Source organism: Neltuma alba, unplaced genomic scaffold, assembly GCF_004799145.2.
Source record: "Neltuma alba isolate B1F8T4 unplaced genomic scaffold, ASM479914v2 tig00011479_pilon, whole genome shotgun sequence".
NCBI lineage: Eukaryota > Viridiplantae > Streptophyta > Magnoliopsida > Fabales > Fabaceae > Neltuma > Neltuma alba.
In genome coordinates, this window is record NW_021636148.1 from 451,635 (window position 1) to 470,349 (window position 18,715).

At 35.4% G+C, this 18,715-nt stretch overlaps 5 protein-coding genes across 8 annotated transcripts; 4 read left to right on the forward strand and 1 right to left on the reverse strand.

The window, feature by feature from the left end:
* The first annotated feature begins 144 nt into the window (after window positions 1-144).
* Window positions 145-4,418, forward strand: LOC114713920 (DNA (cytosine-5)-methyltransferase DRM2-like). Its single transcript, XM_028898601.1, has 9 exons — window positions 145-210; window positions 1,188-1,298; window positions 1,634-1,733; window positions 1,951-2,090; window positions 2,218-2,328; window positions 2,492-2,591; window positions 2,801-2,928; window positions 3,036-3,767; window positions 3,990-4,418. Exons 1-9 carry the CDS (start codon window positions 145-147, stop codon window positions 4,416-4,418), a joined length of 1,917 nt encoding a protein of 638 aa, XP_028754434.1.
* Window positions 4,419-5,281: 863 nt separating this feature from the next.
* LOC114713893 (RNA-binding protein 48) lies at window positions 5,282-8,686 on the forward strand. 4 transcript variants are annotated; one of them, XM_028898563.1, is made up of 9 exons: window positions 5,282-5,479; window positions 5,867-6,418; window positions 6,639-6,722; window positions 6,808-6,888; window positions 6,999-7,210; window positions 7,483-7,597; window positions 7,678-7,747; window positions 8,188-8,250; window positions 8,332-8,686. In XM_028898563.1, the coding sequence occupies exons 2-9, from the start codon at window positions 6,357-6,359 to the stop codon at window positions 8,407-8,409; spliced, it is 765 nt and encodes a 254-aa protein (XP_028754396.1). In that variant the 5' UTR covers window positions 5,282-5,479; window positions 5,867-6,356; the 3' UTR covers window positions 8,410-8,686. The 4 variants fall into 4 exon arrangements, with proteins under 4 accessions (XP_028754396.1, XP_028754399.1, XP_028754400.1 ...); XM_028898566.1 differs by having other exon boundaries at window positions 5,283-5,479; window positions 6,999-7,138; window positions 7,480-7,597; XM_028898567.1 differs by having other exon boundaries at window positions 5,283-5,479; window positions 6,999-7,138.
* A 1,212-nt stretch (window positions 8,687-9,898) lies between these two features.
* Window positions 9,899-11,586, forward strand: LOC114713896 (DNA-directed RNA polymerase subunit 10-like protein). The gene is made up of 4 exons (XM_028898570.1): window positions 9,899-10,061; window positions 10,179-10,237; window positions 11,051-11,145; window positions 11,231-11,586. The coding sequence occupies exons 1-4, from the start codon at window positions 9,909-9,911 to the stop codon at window positions 11,254-11,256; spliced, it is 333 nt and encodes a 110-aa protein (XP_028754403.1). The 5' UTR covers window positions 9,899-9,908; the 3' UTR covers window positions 11,257-11,586.
* A 2,356-nt stretch (window positions 11,587-13,942) lies between these two features.
* Window positions 13,943-14,859, forward strand: LOC114713895 (uncharacterized). Its single transcript, XM_028898569.1, has 4 exons — window positions 13,943-14,134; window positions 14,240-14,345; window positions 14,437-14,517; window positions 14,594-14,859. The coding sequence occupies exons 1-4, from the start codon at window positions 13,946-13,948 to the stop codon at window positions 14,644-14,646; spliced, it is 429 nt and encodes a 142-aa protein (XP_028754402.1). The 5' UTR covers window positions 13,943-13,945; the 3' UTR covers window positions 14,647-14,859.
* A 1,264-nt stretch (window positions 14,860-16,123) lies between these two features.
* On the reverse strand, window positions 16,124-17,886 carry LOC114713894 (axial regulator YABBY 4-like). Its single transcript, XM_028898568.1, has 6 exons — window positions 17,809-17,886; window positions 17,573-17,713; window positions 17,360-17,456; window positions 16,703-16,745; window positions 16,546-16,621; window positions 16,124-16,406 (listed from the first exon to the last, which is right to left on the reverse strand). The coding sequence occupies exons 1-6, from the start codon at window positions 17,884-17,886 to the stop codon at window positions 16,311-16,313; spliced, it is 531 nt and encodes a 176-aa protein (XP_028754401.1). The 3' UTR covers window positions 16,124-16,310.
* Between the last annotated feature and the right edge of the window lie 829 nt (window positions 17,887-18,715).

Consider the following 18,715-nt stretch of genomic DNA (forward strand, 5'->3'; position numbering starts at 1 on the left):
TCGGTATCAACAAAATTAAACTCTATTATCTTTCAGAAAATTAATACGAAGAATATAGATATTTTAAATTTAAAAAAATGTCATCATTTTGAGGCGCGTATCGACGGTGACACTAAGCGCGTGGGGACGAGACCCCTACGGTTAATGCAGGTGAGCGCCGGAATGCGAAGTTCGGTGCGACTGGTGCAAGACGTTGTGCTCCCCATTTCGGTGCGTACGTGATCGATCGTACACCAATAGCTCATGGCACCTTCATGCTGTCCGATGTCCTCACATTCTTCTCTCACCTCTGTTCTTTCTCTTCGCTTGCGCGCGCCCACCACCCACTCTTCTTCCCCTTCCTCCCGTTGTTCCCCTGCAGAATACATGTCTCATCCCTGCCTCTGAGAAAAAGTAAGCACGCCAGCATCCCGCTGCACTGCATTTTCCGGCACGCCTTTTTCTTCAGCTTCAAGAAATACGCCCTGGCTTAACATTTCCGTTTTCATCCTTATTTGATACATACGAGGTTCATATGCCTTTTTCTTTCAGGAGAAGTATTTATGAAGTAATAGTCAAGTTCAAGTCATTTAAGTCAGTAATTATCTTGAAATTTTAGAAGCGTTCAAGTCATTTAACGCGTAGTTATCTTGGATTTGGAGAAGTCTTCTCGTTATTTAAATTTATCTTGTCTGACCATTACATACTAGTCGAACAGTTTGTTCACTCGTTTTTGATATGTCTTTATAATTTCTTCTGATATATCCTAGTGATGTATGTATGCTTCGTAGAGTTCTGGAGGCTGTTTGGTGAACGTTAATAGCTGCTTCCTGCTTGGTCATGGTATGTTTTCCACTCCAATAAGAGGATTTAGTCTTCACTTGCTATCAGATTCAAAATGACCCTTCTTAATCATGATCGGTTTTTCAATTTAAACCCTTCACATAAATTTTATCTTTAAAGTATCCAGCGCCAATAATGACTGGTTTCCACGGCGAAAATTCCATTATTTTGTCATTAAATATGTTTAGTTTTTCCGGGCTAATTAAATATATTGGAAGCAGTAAAAAAGTTATGAAACTTTTAGTTTTGTTGTTTATTTGATAAGATTTATCTCATTTTAGATCTTGCTCGGTAAGATTTATCTCATTTTAGATCTTGCTCGTCTGATTTTTTATTCAATTTCTACGTGGGGAAAAAATGTTTAGGATACAAGCGGAGATAGTTGGGAGAATAACGTTGATTGGACCACTGATGATGAACTTGAGGTATTTGGCGTGCCATTGCAAGGGTCTCTGAGAATAACAAACACTAGTGAGGTGAGTATTGAATCTTCTCTGAAAGTAACTTCTGCATCCACTATTTGGGTGGAAAAAAATCCTTCTCATTATATAAATTAGTGTGAAGAACTAAATAAATTTTATCACTCGAAACTTAAGATTTTAAAAAAAAAAAGTTGAACTATTATTCAATCATCATTCCCCAGTCTCGTGATATGATGGATCTGGTACACCCGCCATCAGTAAGCTGTGTTCCACGGTAGAAACTAAAAAGCATGCTCCCCGGAGATATTTGATGGTGCATACTTGTATGAAAAGACTAGGCGCATATCATGATTCTGCCTTCCATTTTGCTAATTGATTCCTTTATGCAGGAAAGCACTTCTCGCATGTTAAAGAAGGACGAGACACTGTCAATGCTTGTGGATATGGGATACGCAATGGAAGAGGCTTTGATAGCTATGGATAAATGTGGTATGTAGTATTGTTTCCATTTTTTTAGTTTTATTTTCTTCCTTTTCATTTCCTATTTCTTCTTCTATTTTGCCTCGTATCGGCGGCATTAACTGATCTGAAGTAATTTAGTAATTGTTGAGGAAAGAACTACTTTTCCTCCTATCCTTGTACCATGTTCCCCATCCAAAGCCATTATGGTTATATGGTTGATTTTACGATTGCGGTATCTTATTAGAACACCATGCAGGCATTGATGCCCAAATAAGTGAGCTGATGGATTTTATTTGCGCTGCTCGAATAGAGAAGGAAATTGATTCCCAACTTCAACATTCACATAATCAGAAACCCATCGCACCTACCCACACATTCGAAAAGGTATTGTGCACGATCCTTCTAAATGACTTTGTAATCTTTTCAAATGACTATGTCTATACCTTCTTTAGTGTGACTCTTGTCATTTAAGAAGAAATATTCTCAATCATGTTGTGTCTTCGCTTTGTAGGAACCATATTTATTTCATAACACAGCCAAGGAAGTGAAACAAAACAACGAAAAATGGGAAAGCAGAATATGCAGTTCAAGTGAAAAGGCTATAGTGATTGATGATGAGGAGGTGATGCATATCCTTAATCCCATGCGATAAGATTTTATACTTGTTCCATGATAGAGAGCAAGCACGCTGAGTCAGTTGATTATCAATACTTTATTATGGAAATGTTCGTCAGATATCCTTGTTTTTTTAAGCATCCATCTTGCTAAATGATTCCTTGATGCAGGAAGACACTTCTTTTATTTTAGAGAAGGACGAGACATTGTCCACGCTTGTGGATATGGGATTCACAATGGAAGAGGCTTTGATAGCTGTGGATAAACATGGTGTGCGCATTCCCGTAGTTTCCTTTTTATTTTTCTGTTTTACTTACAAGTTTTCTTTTTCTTTTATTTTCCCACGTATTAGCGGCAGCATTACATGATCGAAGTTTAGGGGAAAAAACCAATTTTTTGGCCTTCTATGTTTCATGTAGTATTTGCAAGTTCATTTTTGTGGTTGACTTAATAATATTGACATGTCTACCATTTGGCAGGCCTTGAAGCCGACATGAGTGAGCTAACAGATTTCATTTGCGCTAATCGAATAGAAAAGGAAATTGATTCCCAACTTCAAAATTCATATGATAAAAAACACAGTGGAGCTGTCTATACCTTTAAAAAGGTATTGTTTATAATCGTTTTAAATAACTTTTAAAATTTTGTTTTTTAATGCGATTTTATAATGTAGATACAAGTATCTCCAAATCATGTTGTACCTTTGTTTTGCAGTCAATATATCCCTATGGTTATACAACTAAGAGAATCAAACTTGGCAACGAAAAATGGAAAAGCAGAATGTACAGGGCAAGTGAGAAGATAGCGGCAACGACTGATGAGGGGGCGTTGCATATTCCTAATCCCATGACAGGATTAAGTACACCCAATGAATTTTGTCCCATTGTAGAGCGAAAGCTCCCAGAGATAGTTAATGGTCCACCCTACTTCTATTATGAAAATGTTGCTATCACTCCTAAAGGAGTTTGGAGTAAGATATCACGTTTCCTATACGAAGTTGAGCCAGAATTTGTTGACTCCAAATTCTTCTCCGCTGCAGCGAGGAAAAGAGGATATATCCATAATCTTCCCATTCACAACCGTTACCCTCTCGCTCCTCCCCAACCACTCACTATTGCCGAAGCTTTACCTTCAACCAGCAAGTGGTGGCCTTCGTGGGACAAGAGAACAAAACTCAATTGCCTTCAAACCTGCATAGCTAGTGCCAAACTCACACAGAGAATAAGGAAAAAGCTTGAGGGAAGTAATAGCGAACCCCCTCCACATGTCCAAGAGTATATACTTCAACAGTGTAAAAAGTGGAACTTGGTTTGGGTCGGAAAAAACAAGGTGGCACCACTTGAACCTGATGAATTGGAGATGCTGATGGGATTCCCAAGGCATCACACCAGAGGTGGTGGAATCTCCAGGACAGATAGATACAAAGCCCTTGGCAATGCATTTCAGGTAGTTTTCCTCTATCAGAACGAGTCTTTATAATTAGGGTATGTCAAACACATCTTCATCATAATGAGTCTTCGTAATTGAGGGTATGTTTGGTTTTGACATATATTCTAGCGCTTTCAAACTGAAACCACATATAAACGGTCTAATTATGATTTTTTTTTTGGTCTTTCTGATAATTCCTTCTACAAGCTGATTAATTAAGTGCAAGCGCATGGGTTTCAGGTTGATACAGTTGCCTACCATCTTTCAGTATTGAAGGATCGTTTTCCAAATGACATGAATGTCTTGTCCCTCTTCTCTGGCATTGGGGGCGCTGAGGTTGCTCTGCATCGACTTGGAATTACACTTAAAAATGTGGTATCTGTGGAGATATCTGAAGTAAATAGAAACATTATTCGCAGTTGGTGGGAACAGACCAACCAAACCGGAAATCTGATTGAGGTTGAAGACGTGCAAGAAGTGAGTGCAGATAAATTGGAGAGATGGATGGCTTCTTTTGGTGGGTTTGACCTTGTCATTGGTGGGAGCCCCTGCAATAACCTCGCAGGCGCTAACAGAGTGAGTAGAACTGGACTCGAGGGCAAGGATTCCTCCCTTTTCTATGAATACTATCGTATTCTAGACCAACTCAAGACCGTGATAAGGGGTTAGAGGGGTTTCTGCGTTTGAAGAAACATTTGACATGAAAACATTTTACAGGCCACATATAGAGGATTTCTTTCTCTTGGAAAAATATTTTCAGTTTTCACTTTTCATGATAATTATTCGGAGCACAATCACCTTTCAATTGAATTGAGTAGCTGTTGGACTTTTGTTCCTTATGCCAAAATAACTTAGATTTTGTCCAGTTCTAATCCCATCTCATGTTTAGTCCACTTTCTGATAATTAATTTCAACATTAGCTTTTCGCCAATGCTTTCAATTTATGTATAATTTTTAAATCTTAAAAGTTCTAATATTTGTATTAACACAACGGGAATAAAACTATTATCTCTTTTTTTTTCAAAATATTTTATTCTTAAATATAATATTTCAATCTATTTTATTTTATAAATTTATAATTTTTTAAAATATCTTTATTAATTATGTATAGTTTCTATTATTTTTTTAATATTATCAAATTAAATTAGTTAACTCTTTCTTATAATAATACTCATCTAATCTTAAATATAAAATCTATTCATAAGTATAATTTATATTAAGAAATGTTCTTTACATTTAGAACTGAATTGAGTAATTTTTAGAGAAAATTTGAAAAAAAATGACTATTAAATTTTAAAATGACAAATTATAAATTATCACAAAAACAAGTTGTTATTTATTTTTTGAATGTAGTCATTTTCCTTATAAATACAGTAACCAATACTAATTTAAAATTTAAAAATTCAATAATTATTTTTTTGAGATTTTTTTAATTTTTATTTGTTGTTCCACAAGCCGCGGATAAAATATTTTACTATAATTAAAACATTTTAATTAATCCGACGCTGATTTGCCTGTCCACCCGCCGCAGTTGAGCAACGGAGACAGCGGAAACTCAACCCAAATCTCACGGCCACAGAAAGACGAGGAAGGAAAAGGCGGTAGCCACCCAAGCGGGTTCACGGTAGGGCACAGAGCCGAAAGCTCCTTTTCTGTTCATGGTTCCGTTTCGCGAACCAGAAAAGTTGCCACTGCTTCGGTTCTGAATAAATCCAAAGAACGAATTCGAGGTATATTGCTTTTTTTTTAAAAAATTATTGTAAAATTCCAATCTGTTATTCCGATGCTCTACACCTATGTACCCATATTAATTGGCAGGACGAAGACTACTCTGAATTGAAAAATTGGAAAGGTGTATACGTTTTTGGTAAAAAAAAAAAACAAGAAGAAGAAGAAGGAGAAAGGTGTATATGTTAATTATGAATTAGACTGAATGTCAATTTTCTGTTCTATTCCTTTCTCATTATCTGCTCTTTTTGCACGATGATGGACTTCAGCAGTTCAGCTATAACTACAATTATGTGGATTGACCCCCTTTGATGTACGCTTGGTTTTTTCCCATCGTGATTAATTGATATACAGTTCTCATTAAAAAACAATTGTTTTTTTATTGACAGCATGGTGGTGCCTTGCCCCGTCGTCAATCTCTCTCTGTCTCTGTCTATTTTTCTTTTTGGGGAATGCAAAGGGCAAGCTGAACAACTTGAAAGCTGACGGGATCAAATACGGGACCTCCCACAAGCAGGGAAAGCTTGGTGTCACTAAGCGTTGGCTTACCCTGTCAATTTTAATGTTACTAAAATTTGGGATATTTTCACAAAAAAAGGGGTATTAGCTTACCTGAGTGGTGTTGATCTTGTTTGGGTTTTGTGTTTCGCCCCTTCACAACTGTTACTTGTTAGTTACGATTCAGTGTCTCCCCTGGTATGAAAAAAGAGTTCCTAACTTAGTAATATTAGATAGAAGTTATAATGAATGAAACTTGATCGTGCGGTCGTTCTTTTAAAGATGCCGCAAAATACGCCACGGTAATTGAGCGGCACAGGGAGCTTGTGAAAGTAAAAAATTTGATCTTTCTCCAATCCTGGCCAGGAAGGCTAGAAGATCATGCCTCGGTATAAGGATGAACCCCCTGCGGTTCGCGTCTACACCGTCTGTGATGAATCCAGGTCAGTGCTTTGTTTGCACCCCATCTCTTTGGCTTCCTAATTCTCTCGGTCTCGATTTTTATCTTTAATCTTTAACCATCAAGTTTATTCTATTGTCCTTGTAATTCATGACATTACCTTTTCATGAAATGCAATTAAATGGCAGGCTTTTTATATAAATTTTCTACTAAAATTATTTTAGTTTGGTTGGGATATTTTATCAATGGATTTGAGGCTGTAGATATTTGATTGTGAAGAACGTTCCAGCATTGGGCTGCGGGGACGATCTGTTGAAACTGTTTTCAACCTATGGAGAAGTCGAGGAGTAAGTTCGTTGCCTTCTAATTTGCGTGTTCTTGTTCTTCAGTCTTCTCTATGCTTGTAGTTTGCTTGATATGCTCACTCTTCAGATGTAAACCAATGGATGCGGAAGATTGTGAGCCATACACTGATGTATATTGGATAAAATTTCGTCTTTTCAGCAATGCCAGGTTCCTGAAACTGAATAATTTATGACAATCTTTAGTTGATGTCTAGCTTGCTAGAATTAGGAGACTAGTTGAATATTTGAGAGGATTGAATACCCATCTTAACTTTTCAGGTTTGCAAAAAGAAAGTTGGATGATTTTGTTTTCCTCGGGAATCGACTGGTGGTCTCATATGCTCCTCATTTCGAAAGCCTCTTGGACACAAAGGATAAGTTAGAGGGAAGAAGATGGGAGGTTTTAGGACGATTAAATCGTAAGTCCTGCAGTGGAGACAATTTCAAAACATTTTCTTTTTTTTTTTTTTTTTGTGAGGCTTATACTTATAGTATGGCCACAGAAATCCTATAACTGATTAGGATCCTCTAAGATTTTTAAGGACATTGACAGTGTTTCAGAGTAAGATAGACATAGCACGTGAGGTCTAACACTTGATAGTGGACCACTACACTATTGTCATTAAATGTTGATTCCAGACACTTTTTCTTTTTTTTTTCGCCATATTTTTATCTGAAGTAATCTAGAGGGTCCAAATGCTATCCACTGAATTGCTTTAATATCTTTTTTATCAACTTACGCATGCATTTACCATGATAGCAGCTAGAAGATCCAAAGAGTCGACGACTTTGAACACTTGGTCTCCCGTGAAGAGCAACACTGTTGTGAACTCCTCTCAGAGTAACAGCCTACCTCAACGTTTAGATTCTAATAAAAGGTGGTTTTTCAATTATTTGTAGTGCGATACTGCAGTTTAAACTAAGGCAACGTTTAATTGATTCTCTTTCGTTATTGTAGGGATTCTAGAGAACTTGAAGGAAGACCACTGAGCAGTAATCCTCCTTTGAAAATGGTTTCCTCGAATGAGGTTTGTTGCTGCTGTATTGTACATGAATGTCTTGATCTTGCCTTCAAAGTGAATCTTTTAAAATGAGGGGAGCATTATTTGTTGTTGTGTTCTGAAAATTTTCAAGCTCCTTAGCTTTATGAACCTTATTCCCTGGAAAGGTAGAAAGCAATTCTGCGTCTACATTAGACCCTATATTTGTTACTACTGGTTAATTTTTGAGCTACCCCTATTTCACACATGAAAATCAGTTTTTTCATAATTGTATCTTCTGTTGTGCTGAACCTTTCTTCCCTATGTGTATCATTCCATCAATCCGTTACGCATCGTATTTGAGGATCTGATGATATTATGCTTTTTTATGTTGTTGGACTAATTATGCTCTAACCGGCATGTTATATGCAAGATCTTGAGAAGCTACTAACCATTTACTAACTTGGCCTAACCTTTTCTTTGCTTAGGATTATTTTGCTTCTCAATCTATGAATCAAACTGTTAGGTTGGTGAGGGAGAAGCTTGATAAGGTAACGATTCTTACCACATGATTTGTCGTCAAATATTTTGCTTATTATTGAATGATGAAATGATTTCTTCTTCTCATCCAGATTCGATCCAGTGGTGAGAATATACAAGCCGAGCCCGCATCAAAGAGATCAAGAGTTGACAATAGAAGGAGAATTTAAATTTGGAGTTTCGTTTTTGTTCTATTGGTCTCAGCTAGTTTTGTCTTGCATCTATGACCTTCGCCAGCACAAAATAGGTGGACTTTACATCATACAGCGTCTGAAAAATGAATTGTACAGTCCCCATTCAGATGCTTGAGCTTTCCTTGCTCATCATTTCAGTGAAAAATTCTTTCCTACACATTGTGCACTGGTTGTTTGTGTAAAAAGTGAATGAAAACTTGTTGGAATATTGCAGGAATCGACCTGCTAATTCTATTCTGATTAGCTTTAATTAGTCCACCCCTCCCCCCCCCCGCGGGACAAAAGTTTTTTTTCCTCCCTTCTTTTTTTTTTTTAAGTGCAAAGAGCATATAAATATAAAACTTGCTTAACTAATTCCTGGAAATTAAGGAGGTTGGTTAAGTTTTTATTTCTTTCACAGAAAACCAGAAAAAAAAGCTGTAAATTACTAAATTCTAAATCAGGTTTGGTGACAATACTTTATTTGGTATTGAATGAATTTGTAAATAACAAAATTTTTGTTGACATTCTTTATTTGGTATTTAGTAATTTTGAACTTTTTTGGGGGTCATTTTCCCTTTCTTTTATTATATGAAAATTACATGTCACTTTACTTGAAATTCGTTAATGAGGGTATTAAATGAGAAAGAAGATTATGGGGAAAAAATTTTAAAAAAAGGAATGAAAAAGCTGTAAAATTAAATGAGTAACATGAAAAAGTAATTAAATGATAGATGAATTTTTATATTGAAAATCAGAGGGAGTATGTTCCAACGTATTGTTGTTACCCGTGCATTGCACAATGTTAATGTTTCTACAGGTTTTTTTTTTATGATATAATGTAAAATGCTTTTGGAGAAATTAGTTATTATTACCTTCGGTCCTAATTATAAGAGCTAGTTGACTAATTTAAGAAGATTAAAGAAGTAAGTTGAGTTAGTTATTTGTCCTAAATAGGTATTGTCTTTCTTAAAATATCTTTGCTAATCAAGTGTATTGACTATAACTATCATTGTTAGAATGACTACTTTGAAAAAAAATATATAAATATGAGAAACAAAATAGACTGGGGTCTTATATTTATGACTAAAATAAAAATTAAATAAGGTCTTATATTAAGGACCAGAGGTAGTAGTTGACTGGCAAGTTGGCAACTTTAATTTTCATTCCCCAATATTTTAACTTATTGTCACCCGAACATTTTATCTTTTTTTTTTTTTAAATATTGAAAGGCAAGCAGGAAGCTTGAGTGTTACAAAAGGTATTTACCTACCCAGCACAAAACGTCACAGGTTACTGGGCCATTTGACCCTGCCCGGAATACCCGAACATTTATCTGTACCAGTTGCTAAAAAACCAGTCATGACTTCTATTGGTCTTTTTTTTTTTTTTAGGTCGGGGGGGTGATGGCGGATTGGCGGATGTCAACTAATCGAGTCTTTTAGGGCTTACCTCAAACGGGTCGCTGGTCACATGGTTACCCGCATCCGAATCCGATGCCTTCTTCAGTTCATCTCCTCAAGGCTCCCTCCCTCCCGCTGCATAAATCAGAGAACTTTGTGACGAAGAACCGAGTCAGAGACAACGTATCGAGCCATTTTGTATTGCGAAAAATGATCATTCCGGTTCGTTGTTTCACTTGCGGAAAGGTAGTAACTACACTTGCAGCTCCACGTGCGAATAAAACCACCTCCTTTCACTGGTGGTAGATATAAGGCGCAGGATTTAGGGTTTCGATTAACTGGATGTTTGCTTTGTCTTCGTAGGTGATCGGAAACAAGTGGGATACGTATCTGGATCTTCTGCAGGCAGACTACAGTGAAGGGTTGGTATCTCCTATCCATTTTTCCAGTCTCTGTCGGTGTTTTTTGGGTCTGAGATATTGATCAGTCACAAAATTTCGTTTTTCTTCTCTCTTTCTCTTTGGGACTATGTTTTTTCTTTATTGTTGGATTGTAACCGGCATTTATGTATATGATTGCTAAAATTGACTTTGGAACTACAGATATTGTATGATCGAACGCAATGTACGCGAGAATTCATATATGTTTTTGGGTCAATATCATGTATTTTTAGTCATACTATGGGAAATAACACTTTCGTCCCCTTCTGAGAAGGTTGCGATTGTCAACAAACTGGTGGTTTTTTTCCTTAAATTTAGAAACAAGAAACATGTCTTGTCTTCTTGAATTGTCAGAGTTCAGAGAGAGATTTTGGAACTATAAACTAGCTACAATTGTATTGCAGTTGTGCTCAAGTGTTCATAACTTATGTACTAACTACTGATTACATAATTTGAGTGATGGAAGATCCATCATTACTCTTTCAGATTTCAATTTTCCTCAACATGCAATCCATTTTAGTGCCAAATGTCTGTTGTACTTAAGTTACACTTGTTGGGGCTTGTAATTTTAAGCGTAGGCATAGGCCCTACAGTTTCTCTCAAGGGTTCAAAAGTGATTTCTGATGTCAAGATAATCTTTTGGGAATTTGCAAGCCTTTCTTTATTCAATTATCTCATATCAAGTAACCCTTCTAAAGCTGCAACAAACCCTTGATGACTATTACTGCAATACTTCATTCGTCGACCGCTACAGGGTATCAGTTTTGTTATATTAGTTGTAATGATGAGATGCAGAGATGCACTAGATGCTTTGGGTTTGGTCCGTTATTGCTGTAGACGCATGCTGATGACCCATGTTGACCTCATTGAGAAGCTTCTGAACTACAATGGTAATTTATCCTACTCTGTTATTCTGTCTGGGCGCGTCATTTTCTGATACTGTTTAGCTTGAACTGATTGTAAGTTCGGTTGCAGCTCTGGACAAGTCTGAGCCCAGCTAGACAACTCAAGGAATTACAGATGACTCAGAAACCAGTTTTGCCACTTTCCTCTCATCGTGTCAATGATTTTGCCTTCTTTTACTTCTTCAAATTGTCTATCGTCAGACGTGTCTAGTCTGTTCGAGTCAATTGAGCTGTGTGCAGTTTTACAAAGAGACTATCATATTAATCTGATGCAGCGTGTGTTAAATACCTGGCCCCTCGTCTGTGTCAGTTAGTGTGATACTGTGATGTGAAACCCCAACTGTGACATCATTACATCATATTATGACTTGAAAGACTAAATTTACAAAGCCTTGTTTTCAAATTGATTCTACACGGGATTTTATCCTCTTGTGCGTATTGTAGTCTTCTACTTTATATAAGTATGGCTGCTGTTTAGGAATTGGACATCACAATGACTAAAAGCCTAATTAATGATTCTGTTGCTGAGTAGGTTGAGTGTAATAATCCACTACAGGGTTGTTGAGGTTAACTTTTCATAATCTGTTTTCTCTGTTGATGGCTGTATTTGCTTTCAAGGGGGTTTTGAACCTTCATATTGGGAGCACTGCTCTTTCGTATCAAAGATCAATATCCATAACACGAGAATCTCCATTTTAACTCTTGAACTGGAGTTGGCCAGTGAGTCTAGGGCGGTGTTTGGATGAATCCAAACCATGATTTGAGGAATAGCTTCTGGAGAATAGATTCTGGAGAGAATAGATTTTCTGAAAAATAGATTTTGTGAAAAAGTGATTCTGAGAAGTAAGAGTGTTTGGATAGTTATTACCAGAAACACTTTTCACATGTACAAATTACTAAAAAGGGCATAAGTTAATATGACAATTATATAAGGGATAGATTTATAATATATTTTGATTTGAAGAATAAAATTGTTAATAAAATAATTTTTACCCACATAATTAATAATATATAAGATAATATAATTAATAAGTAATTAATATGTATATATATTTATAAATTATAAGATTAAATATGTTTATAGAAAAATGATTATTTTTTTGTAATAGAAAAATATTAATTTGCTTTAAAGATTTTAAACATGAAATTCTATAACATTTTTTCACAACTAATTTTTATAATAATATACTACCTTTCATCTTTAATATAATTAATTAATTATTACTACATGGGTAAAAATATTTATAAAATATAAGATTAAAAATATTTTTAAAAAAGATGAATAATTTTTATAAATAGAAAAGAAACAAATTAAAAAAAAATTACAATGTAACAACATACTACCTCTTTCTGGTTTAAAAAAAAAAAAACATACCACCTCTCTAAACAGTGAAGGACCGGAAGATTAAAGCTTGAGGGACATATGTGTCTAGTCCCAAAAGAGATCCTCATATCCGTCTGACACTCTTCAATTTTTTTTCTAAAAGCATATTTAAAATGCTTTTTCAAAAACCATGGTTTTGGGGCCAAAACCATGGTTTTGATTTTGTATGAGTGTTTGGGTTATTTTTTCTCCAAACCATGGTTTGGGGAGACACCCAAACACACCCTAGATCTATTAAAGTTCCCCTGGGGGGCAAAAAAATAAAAATTATCAAGTTCTTTTAAAAGAACAGGGATAATAAAGCTTATGCTAAGTTTGAATAAACAATAAAAGTGACAGTGGGAGAAAAATGAAAGAAGAAGCGAGCCTCCCGTGAAAACAGAAATCAACACGCATGCACGTATTTATGTATTTGAACTTTTGTGGAAATTATACTATTTCATCCCATGCACAAGTCTGGAATCCAACTTGTAAATTGTTTATGGATAAGAAAGGAGAGAAAAATGATAAATGAAAAAGAAGAACATGAAATTTATTCATATTTTCACTTTTAAAAGAGGTCATTTTGAATCTGGCGTACAATTTCACTTCTAATAGCTTTCAGAAGCCCATTCCGCGCTCGGCTGTGCAGCAACATATAGTGTTATGGGCGTTGTAGGAATGGATGAACATTTACTGGTTTTTTCCCCTTCTAACCATTTAAAAATCACTTTAAGAACAGGGAAAACACAGGAGGGCTATTTATTGCATGCGAGGTGACACTGTTCGTCTGGTTGTGAATAGCCATAATGGCTTTGGTTGTGAAGGAGTACCAGAAAATTAATGCTTTGAAATATCGCCACATTTACAAATGCCATAGGGGAAAAAGAAAAACACAAGGCCCGAACAAGATTCAGCTACATAATAAACTCATGGACTACAAATGCAAAAACTAATATGGGTTATTTGGGCATGAAACCTCTTCGAGTCAATTTTCAAATATGAAAATGCAATTCAACTTGTATTTTCTTTTGTCCTGAACCCCACTGTCTCCATTATGAATGCAATGGATCGGCTTCTCTTCCATGAAGGGACCACACTGCATTTATGGTACCTAAAGCACATAGGACCCATATAACATATCGAACCAATTAGGCATATTAATTCTTGCCATTTATGATAGCCCAGTTACAAGGTCGAAGAAGAAGTTATTCTAGTGGCTATGCTTTTGTCCACCTTGTACTCTTTAGCAGCACAGAAAATACACTCCCAAAATAGAAAAGAAATGGAAAAAGAGAGAACTAAAATATAGATAGTAACATGGCCTTTTCTTATCTCTTTTGAGATGAGGTGAATCGTTCGTTTGGATTTCTTGAGCTATTTTGGCCCTTCACTTAGGATATGACAGGATAACATTTACACATGATGCTGCCCTTAAAAATATCTTCCCATATTCCATGCATTTTGCTTCTCATTTGTTTGCTTTCTTCTTCTATTTCGTATTCCTCCCAATTTGTTCTCTTTCTCTTCCTTCACTGCTACACTATGCATCACAATCACCAACCTTCTCTTCCTTGTCTCTATTGCCACCCTCAAAGATATATTACGATGGTGATTCTCTATATCTGTTTACTCTTTATATCCACACACACACACACACTCACATGTTCATATGTACTATGACTTCATCTTCATGCACTGACTTTGAATATACAGGTTCAGAATCTCATAGAGAGATGCTTGATCCTTCACATGAGCCAAGACCAATGCGTTAAAGCATTAGCAGAGCATGCAAGGATTGCCCCACTTGTTACACTTACGGGTACATTTTCAGTAAGAAGAAACAGAAAGTAATATGGTACATACTTCACGGATATCAAGGTTTATGTCTGAATTTTATTCTTGCTGTGCAGTGTGGAAAGAGCTACAAAAGGAGAATAAGGATTTCTTTAGAGTATATTTCCAAGTTATCTCACCAAGGCCTTTTTTTCCAAGCAAGACTATGTGAAGCTTATGATGAGCATTTAGCAAAAAAGGGTTCTCACATATTCTTATTTTACTGTTCATCAGGCAGATCTTTTCACAGGGGGCCGAGATTAGCGAGGAGGAAACAGTGGAAATAGAGGATTAGTTAGTAATTAATTAATAATCATGTCTGGGAAAAGCTAGTGAGGATGAAGAACTCTATTAATAACTCCTGCAAGTTAAAGTGTATCATGGATTTGGAGATAGTGAAGTTTTAGCTCCTCTTATATATATTTATTACCAGATAGAGTCAATGATGATTAATACTACATCTGTTATAATTAGAAAAGTGATTTTGTTAATCTTCTGCATTTAGCTCTTCCCATATTATGCTAGCAAATGACACGCGTGAAGCCAATCGATTCGCTAATAAAGTGTGAAGATTTAAGCGAGCGTTTAAGCCCAAGTTTAGTAATTTTTATTCTACTGTTCAGCGAATTATGTATATAAATATTATGCAGTATGCAATTGAAACTTACGTGATTTCATTAATGAGGCTACGTAATTACAAGAACTTGGAGTTGATTCAGTATTTAGACTTTTGTATTGTTGTTTTTAACAAAGCCCATTGAACTATTAGGAATTCTAATAAGTTACAGGCTATTCAAATTGGAAGCAGATAAATTTTAACAATAATAACGTTGTTTTCAGTTTCTTTAGCCTTCTTTATGGTTTTTTATCAATGAGCATGTGAACTTCTTAAAGACAAGTACTCTATATTGTAGCATTCGATTCTACTTTTACATGATAAGTTTGAGTTTCATCTCATTGGGCTCAGAATTTCTGCACTAAATTCAATTGAAGGGTTTGGGGTTCTTGGTCCACTTCATTCGGTTTTGAGCCAATCTACTTAGCCTTTGTTTGGATCCACAGTTGAAACAACTTAAAGCAGCTTGTAAGCCCATAAGCATGTTTGCCTGTTGTATATGTGATGTCTGAATATGGTTTATGGGTCAGAAGCTGATTTGAATTCCATAATTTGAAATCGTGCTTAATGGGGTTGGTAGGACCGTTAAGATACAATTATTGCTGGTCAGAAGAATGTATTCTCTCTCTTCACCCTCATTATGCTTCTCACATTTCTCCCTCCTTCTATCTGCCGTTGAACGCTGAGGTCCATCTCTGTTTCTATGTGACCACAAATCAAAATTATTACCATACTGATTGGATCAGATTATGAGAAATTAAGAGAAAGATGAACTATAGAGACTGCAAGTTATATTCAAGCAATTGCCCTCGTGGTAATTTATAATATCCACTTGTTTCTAATTGTCTATTCAGTCTTTAATTCTCAAAAGGCAAATGATTTAGAGACAACTTGTATGGTAAGACAGAAATAGTACGTGGTTGTCATGTTAAGGTTTCATCATTCAAAAGTGGTCCTCTCCTAGACATATCTTTCTTCCACAGAGGCCTTGTCCTCCTTCATTCACATCCTATTTTCACACATGAAGTCTTACCCTATTTACAGCAGCATAAAGTACTATACTACAAATACCATAGTTTCGTAATTTCTAAGACTGTAAAAGACATGACCATGCGTCGGTTGTAGGATAAACCAGAGAAACAAACATCCAAAAAGGTTCCAGTGATCACATATCAGATTCAAATTTTATAATTACACTAGGAAGATGATGATATCTGGAGGAGGACACGTATCACAAGCAGGTATCACTAGTTATTACTATATATATGAGGATAACAAGTGTCATGAAGTGAAAGACCCAAAAAGCCCTTGCATTGTAGTCTGATTTTGAAATTACTATGATTTTTCCTTCTCAGCATCTTCATGTGGATCCACATGGCTACAGCTTTCTTCATCTTCTTCTTTAGATTGAGCTTGAGGGAAGTTGGCCCACTGAACATGACCATAAATTTTTTAGGCATTAATTAGTCTTGTGAAAAATACACTTGTCCTCTTCAATCTTGCATAAGCAAATCTTTCTTTTTTCTTTTTCCTTTTGGGAAATAAAAAATAAAGAGAGTTGATTCTTTACATTTTTGGCTGCTGTTCTGAAAGCTTCCTTGTGGACCATGTCTGGGTTCTCAGCCTTCAGCCTTCTGATCTCTTCTCTGCAACAAACCAATATTCTGAATTAAATTATCTTTTTCACATATTAATCTGATTCTAATTTCTATACACTGAAATATTACCGGATGAAGCGATTATAGGCCGATGGTTTTTTCTGCCTTTTCCCTGCAGGGCATATGTAGAATCAATAAAACTCGTTTCAAACTCAATATCATGTCAAGTATTACAAAAAAGCCCATTGAACTTCAAGTAAATTGATCTCTTTGCTAATCTTTATTCAACTATTTCAGACTTGTTTGGATTCACTTATAAGTAACTTTTTAAACGTGATTTATATAATACTCCTCCGGTCCTAATTATAAGACCCAATTGACTTATTTGAGGAGATTAAGGAAGTAAGTTAAGTTGGTTATTTATAATAAATAAGTGTTGTTATTCCTAAAATATCCTTGCTAATTAAGTATATTGGCTAAACTATCATTATTAGAAGGATTATCTTGAAAAAAAATACATAAATATAAGAGAGAAAATGGATTGGGTCTTATAATTAAGACCAAATAAAAAGTCAAATTGGGTCTTATAATAAGGAGGAGTACAAAATAAGTATATGAAGAGTTTTGTCTCAACTTACGTGAACTTACTTAAAAGTGCTTTTTAAACGGAGCTCCAAACAAGCTCTTTATCACTTAGAACCCTTTACAAGTAACTTTTTTTCCCTATAGCTAACAAACACCTTGATTGGAATGATTAATTAGCTGATCAAAGATGGTGTTACTTACGTTCATTAATGGCATCACTCATTGGGATCGCATCTTCTTCCCCACTATCAGAACAAGGACTCTTGTCTGCGTTTTCTTCTGGACTACCTTCTTTTGGCTGAAGATGTACGTATAATAGTCACAGAAAAGCATTTGAAATAATCAGAAGAATCACTATACTTTGATGAACTCAATTACAAGTGAAAAGGCTAATAATGAAGCATGCAAATATACCTGAACAGCATAAGTAAACTGGGAAGGAAAGAGTTGAAAAGGGACAAAAGAAGCTTTCATCATATTAATAGAAAGGAGGTTTGTGCAGTTTCCACATTTTACAGTCACCTCCATTGATAAACTGCTGGGTGGGACACTGACCTAATGGAAAAGAAAACCCAAAGGAGAACTTAAGTATAATCAAATACAAATGATGTGATCAAGAAGCTATGAAATAAGAACTGAAGAATCAGTACCAGTAACATGGTGCTGCAGACTCCACATTGCACGTAGCATATCTGTTCTTGAAGATGAAGCTCGTTAAGTGTTGACATGGCTTGGTCTCTGAGAGAGAGAGAGAGAGAGAGGACGAAGCTGAGATGAAGCGAGGAAGCATTTAATTTATAGTTGAAGGTTGAGACTGAAACAAAGTTTCATGCTATGTTTGTTTCGTTGAAAAATTATTTCATGAGTTGTTTTTTTATTTTTGCTTTCCTGTCTTGATCATTGCATAAGGGAAAAAAAATAGTATGAAATGTTAAGAGTTTGGACATTGTGGCAAGGCACTGGTCAAAGATATGACATTAAAAATGGTGACCGCTTGGATGCGCCAATCAATCAATAAATTTGGTACTAAGATAGCAATAGGGGTTAGGCATCGATTACCAAAAATGGATGATATATTTAGGATATAATATATGATAAATGTTATGTTGTATATTGAGTGTATTATTAAATATTATTATCAATATGTTTATTAAAAAAAATGTTTAAATCCAACCAACATGCTCAAAACCAAAATTGGTCAGTCAAATTTAACAAATTTTTTATTGGTCTTAATTTGGGACTCAAAAATACTACCTCCGGTCTTAATTATAAGATATTATTTGTAGTCTACAAACAAAGTCTTATAATTAGGACTTAAGGTAGTATTATGATTTTACAATGTTTCTTCTCACCAAAAAAGAAGAAGAAAAAGTCACCCTACTGGCAGCTGGAGCTTCATCAACTGTGACTCAAAGCCACCTTTATATAATCATCCACCACCCTTATAAGTGTTTGCAGAGACTTTATTACAATATTTTTATTGTAAATAACTAATTTGAACTTGTTAATTTCTAAATTTGTCATCTGATTGTCTAGAAATTAACAAGTTCAGTTTAA

What these genes read in the sequence shown, in the direction of transcription:
- LOC114713893 (XM_028898563.1), top strand. Translation starts at nt 6,357, where the DNA reads ATGCCTCGGTATAAGGATGAACCCCCTGCGGTTCGCGTCTACACCGTC. An exon ending in CGTCTTTTCAGCAATGCCAG is followed by an intron (nt 6,889 to 6,998) that starts GTTCCTGAAACT and finishes TTAACTTTTCAG; the next exon opens with GTTTGCAAAAAGAAAGTTGG. An exon ending in CGTTTAGATTCTAATAAAAG is followed by an intron (nt 7,598 to 7,677) that starts GTGGTTTTTCAA and finishes TCGTTATTGTAG; the next exon opens with GGATTCTAGAGAACTTGAAG.
- LOC114713895 (XM_028898569.1), top strand. Translation starts at nt 13,946, where the DNA reads ATGATGCTGCCCTTAAAAATATCTTCCCATATTCCATGCATTTTGCTT. An exon ending in CTCAAAGATATATTACGATG is followed by an intron (nt 14,135 to 14,239) that starts GTGATTCTCTAT and finishes TTGAATATACAG; the next exon opens with GTTCAGAATCTCATAGAGAG. An exon ending in ACCAAGGCCTTTTTTTCCAA is followed by an intron (nt 14,518 to 14,593) that starts GCAAGACTATGT and finishes ACTGTTCATCAG; the next exon opens with GCAGATCTTTTCACAGGGGG.
- LOC114713894 (XM_028898568.1), bottom strand. Translation starts at nt 17,886, where the DNA reads ATGTCAACACTTAACGAGCTTCATCTTCAAGAACAGATATGCTACGTG. An exon ending in TCTGCAGCACCATGTTACTG is followed by an intron (nt 17,714 to 17,808) that starts GTACTGATTCTT and finishes CTTTTCCATTAG; the next exon opens with GTCAGTGTCCCACCCAGCAG. An exon ending in GAGTGATGCCATTAATGAAC is followed by an intron (nt 16,746 to 17,359) that starts GTAAGTAACACC and finishes TATGCCCTGCAG; the next exon opens with GGAAAAGGCAGAAAAAACCA.
- LOC114713896 (XM_028898570.1), top strand. Translation starts at nt 9,909, where the DNA reads ATGCCTTCTTCAGTTCATCTCCTCAAGGCTCCCTCCCTCCCGCTGCAT. An exon ending in GTTGTTTCACTTGCGGAAAG is followed by an intron (nt 10,062 to 10,178) that starts GTAGTAACTACA and finishes TTGTCTTCGTAG; the next exon opens with GTGATCGGAAACAAGTGGGA. An exon ending in GAAGCTTCTGAACTACAATG is followed by an intron (nt 11,146 to 11,230) that starts GTAATTTATCCT and finishes GTTCGGTTGCAG; the next exon opens with CTCTGGACAAGTCTGAGCCC.
- LOC114713920 (XM_028898601.1), top strand. Translation starts at nt 145, where the DNA reads ATGCAGGTGAGCGCCGGAATGCGAAGTTCGGTGCGACTGGTGCAAGAC. An exon ending in CTACCCACACATTCGAAAAG is followed by an intron (nt 2,091 to 2,217) that starts GTATTGTGCACG and finishes TTCGCTTTGTAG; the next exon opens with GAACCATATTTATTTCATAA. An exon ending in CCCTTGGCAATGCATTTCAG is followed by an intron (nt 3,768 to 3,989) that starts GTAGTTTTCCTC and finishes CATGGGTTTCAG; the next exon opens with GTTGATACAGTTGCCTACCA.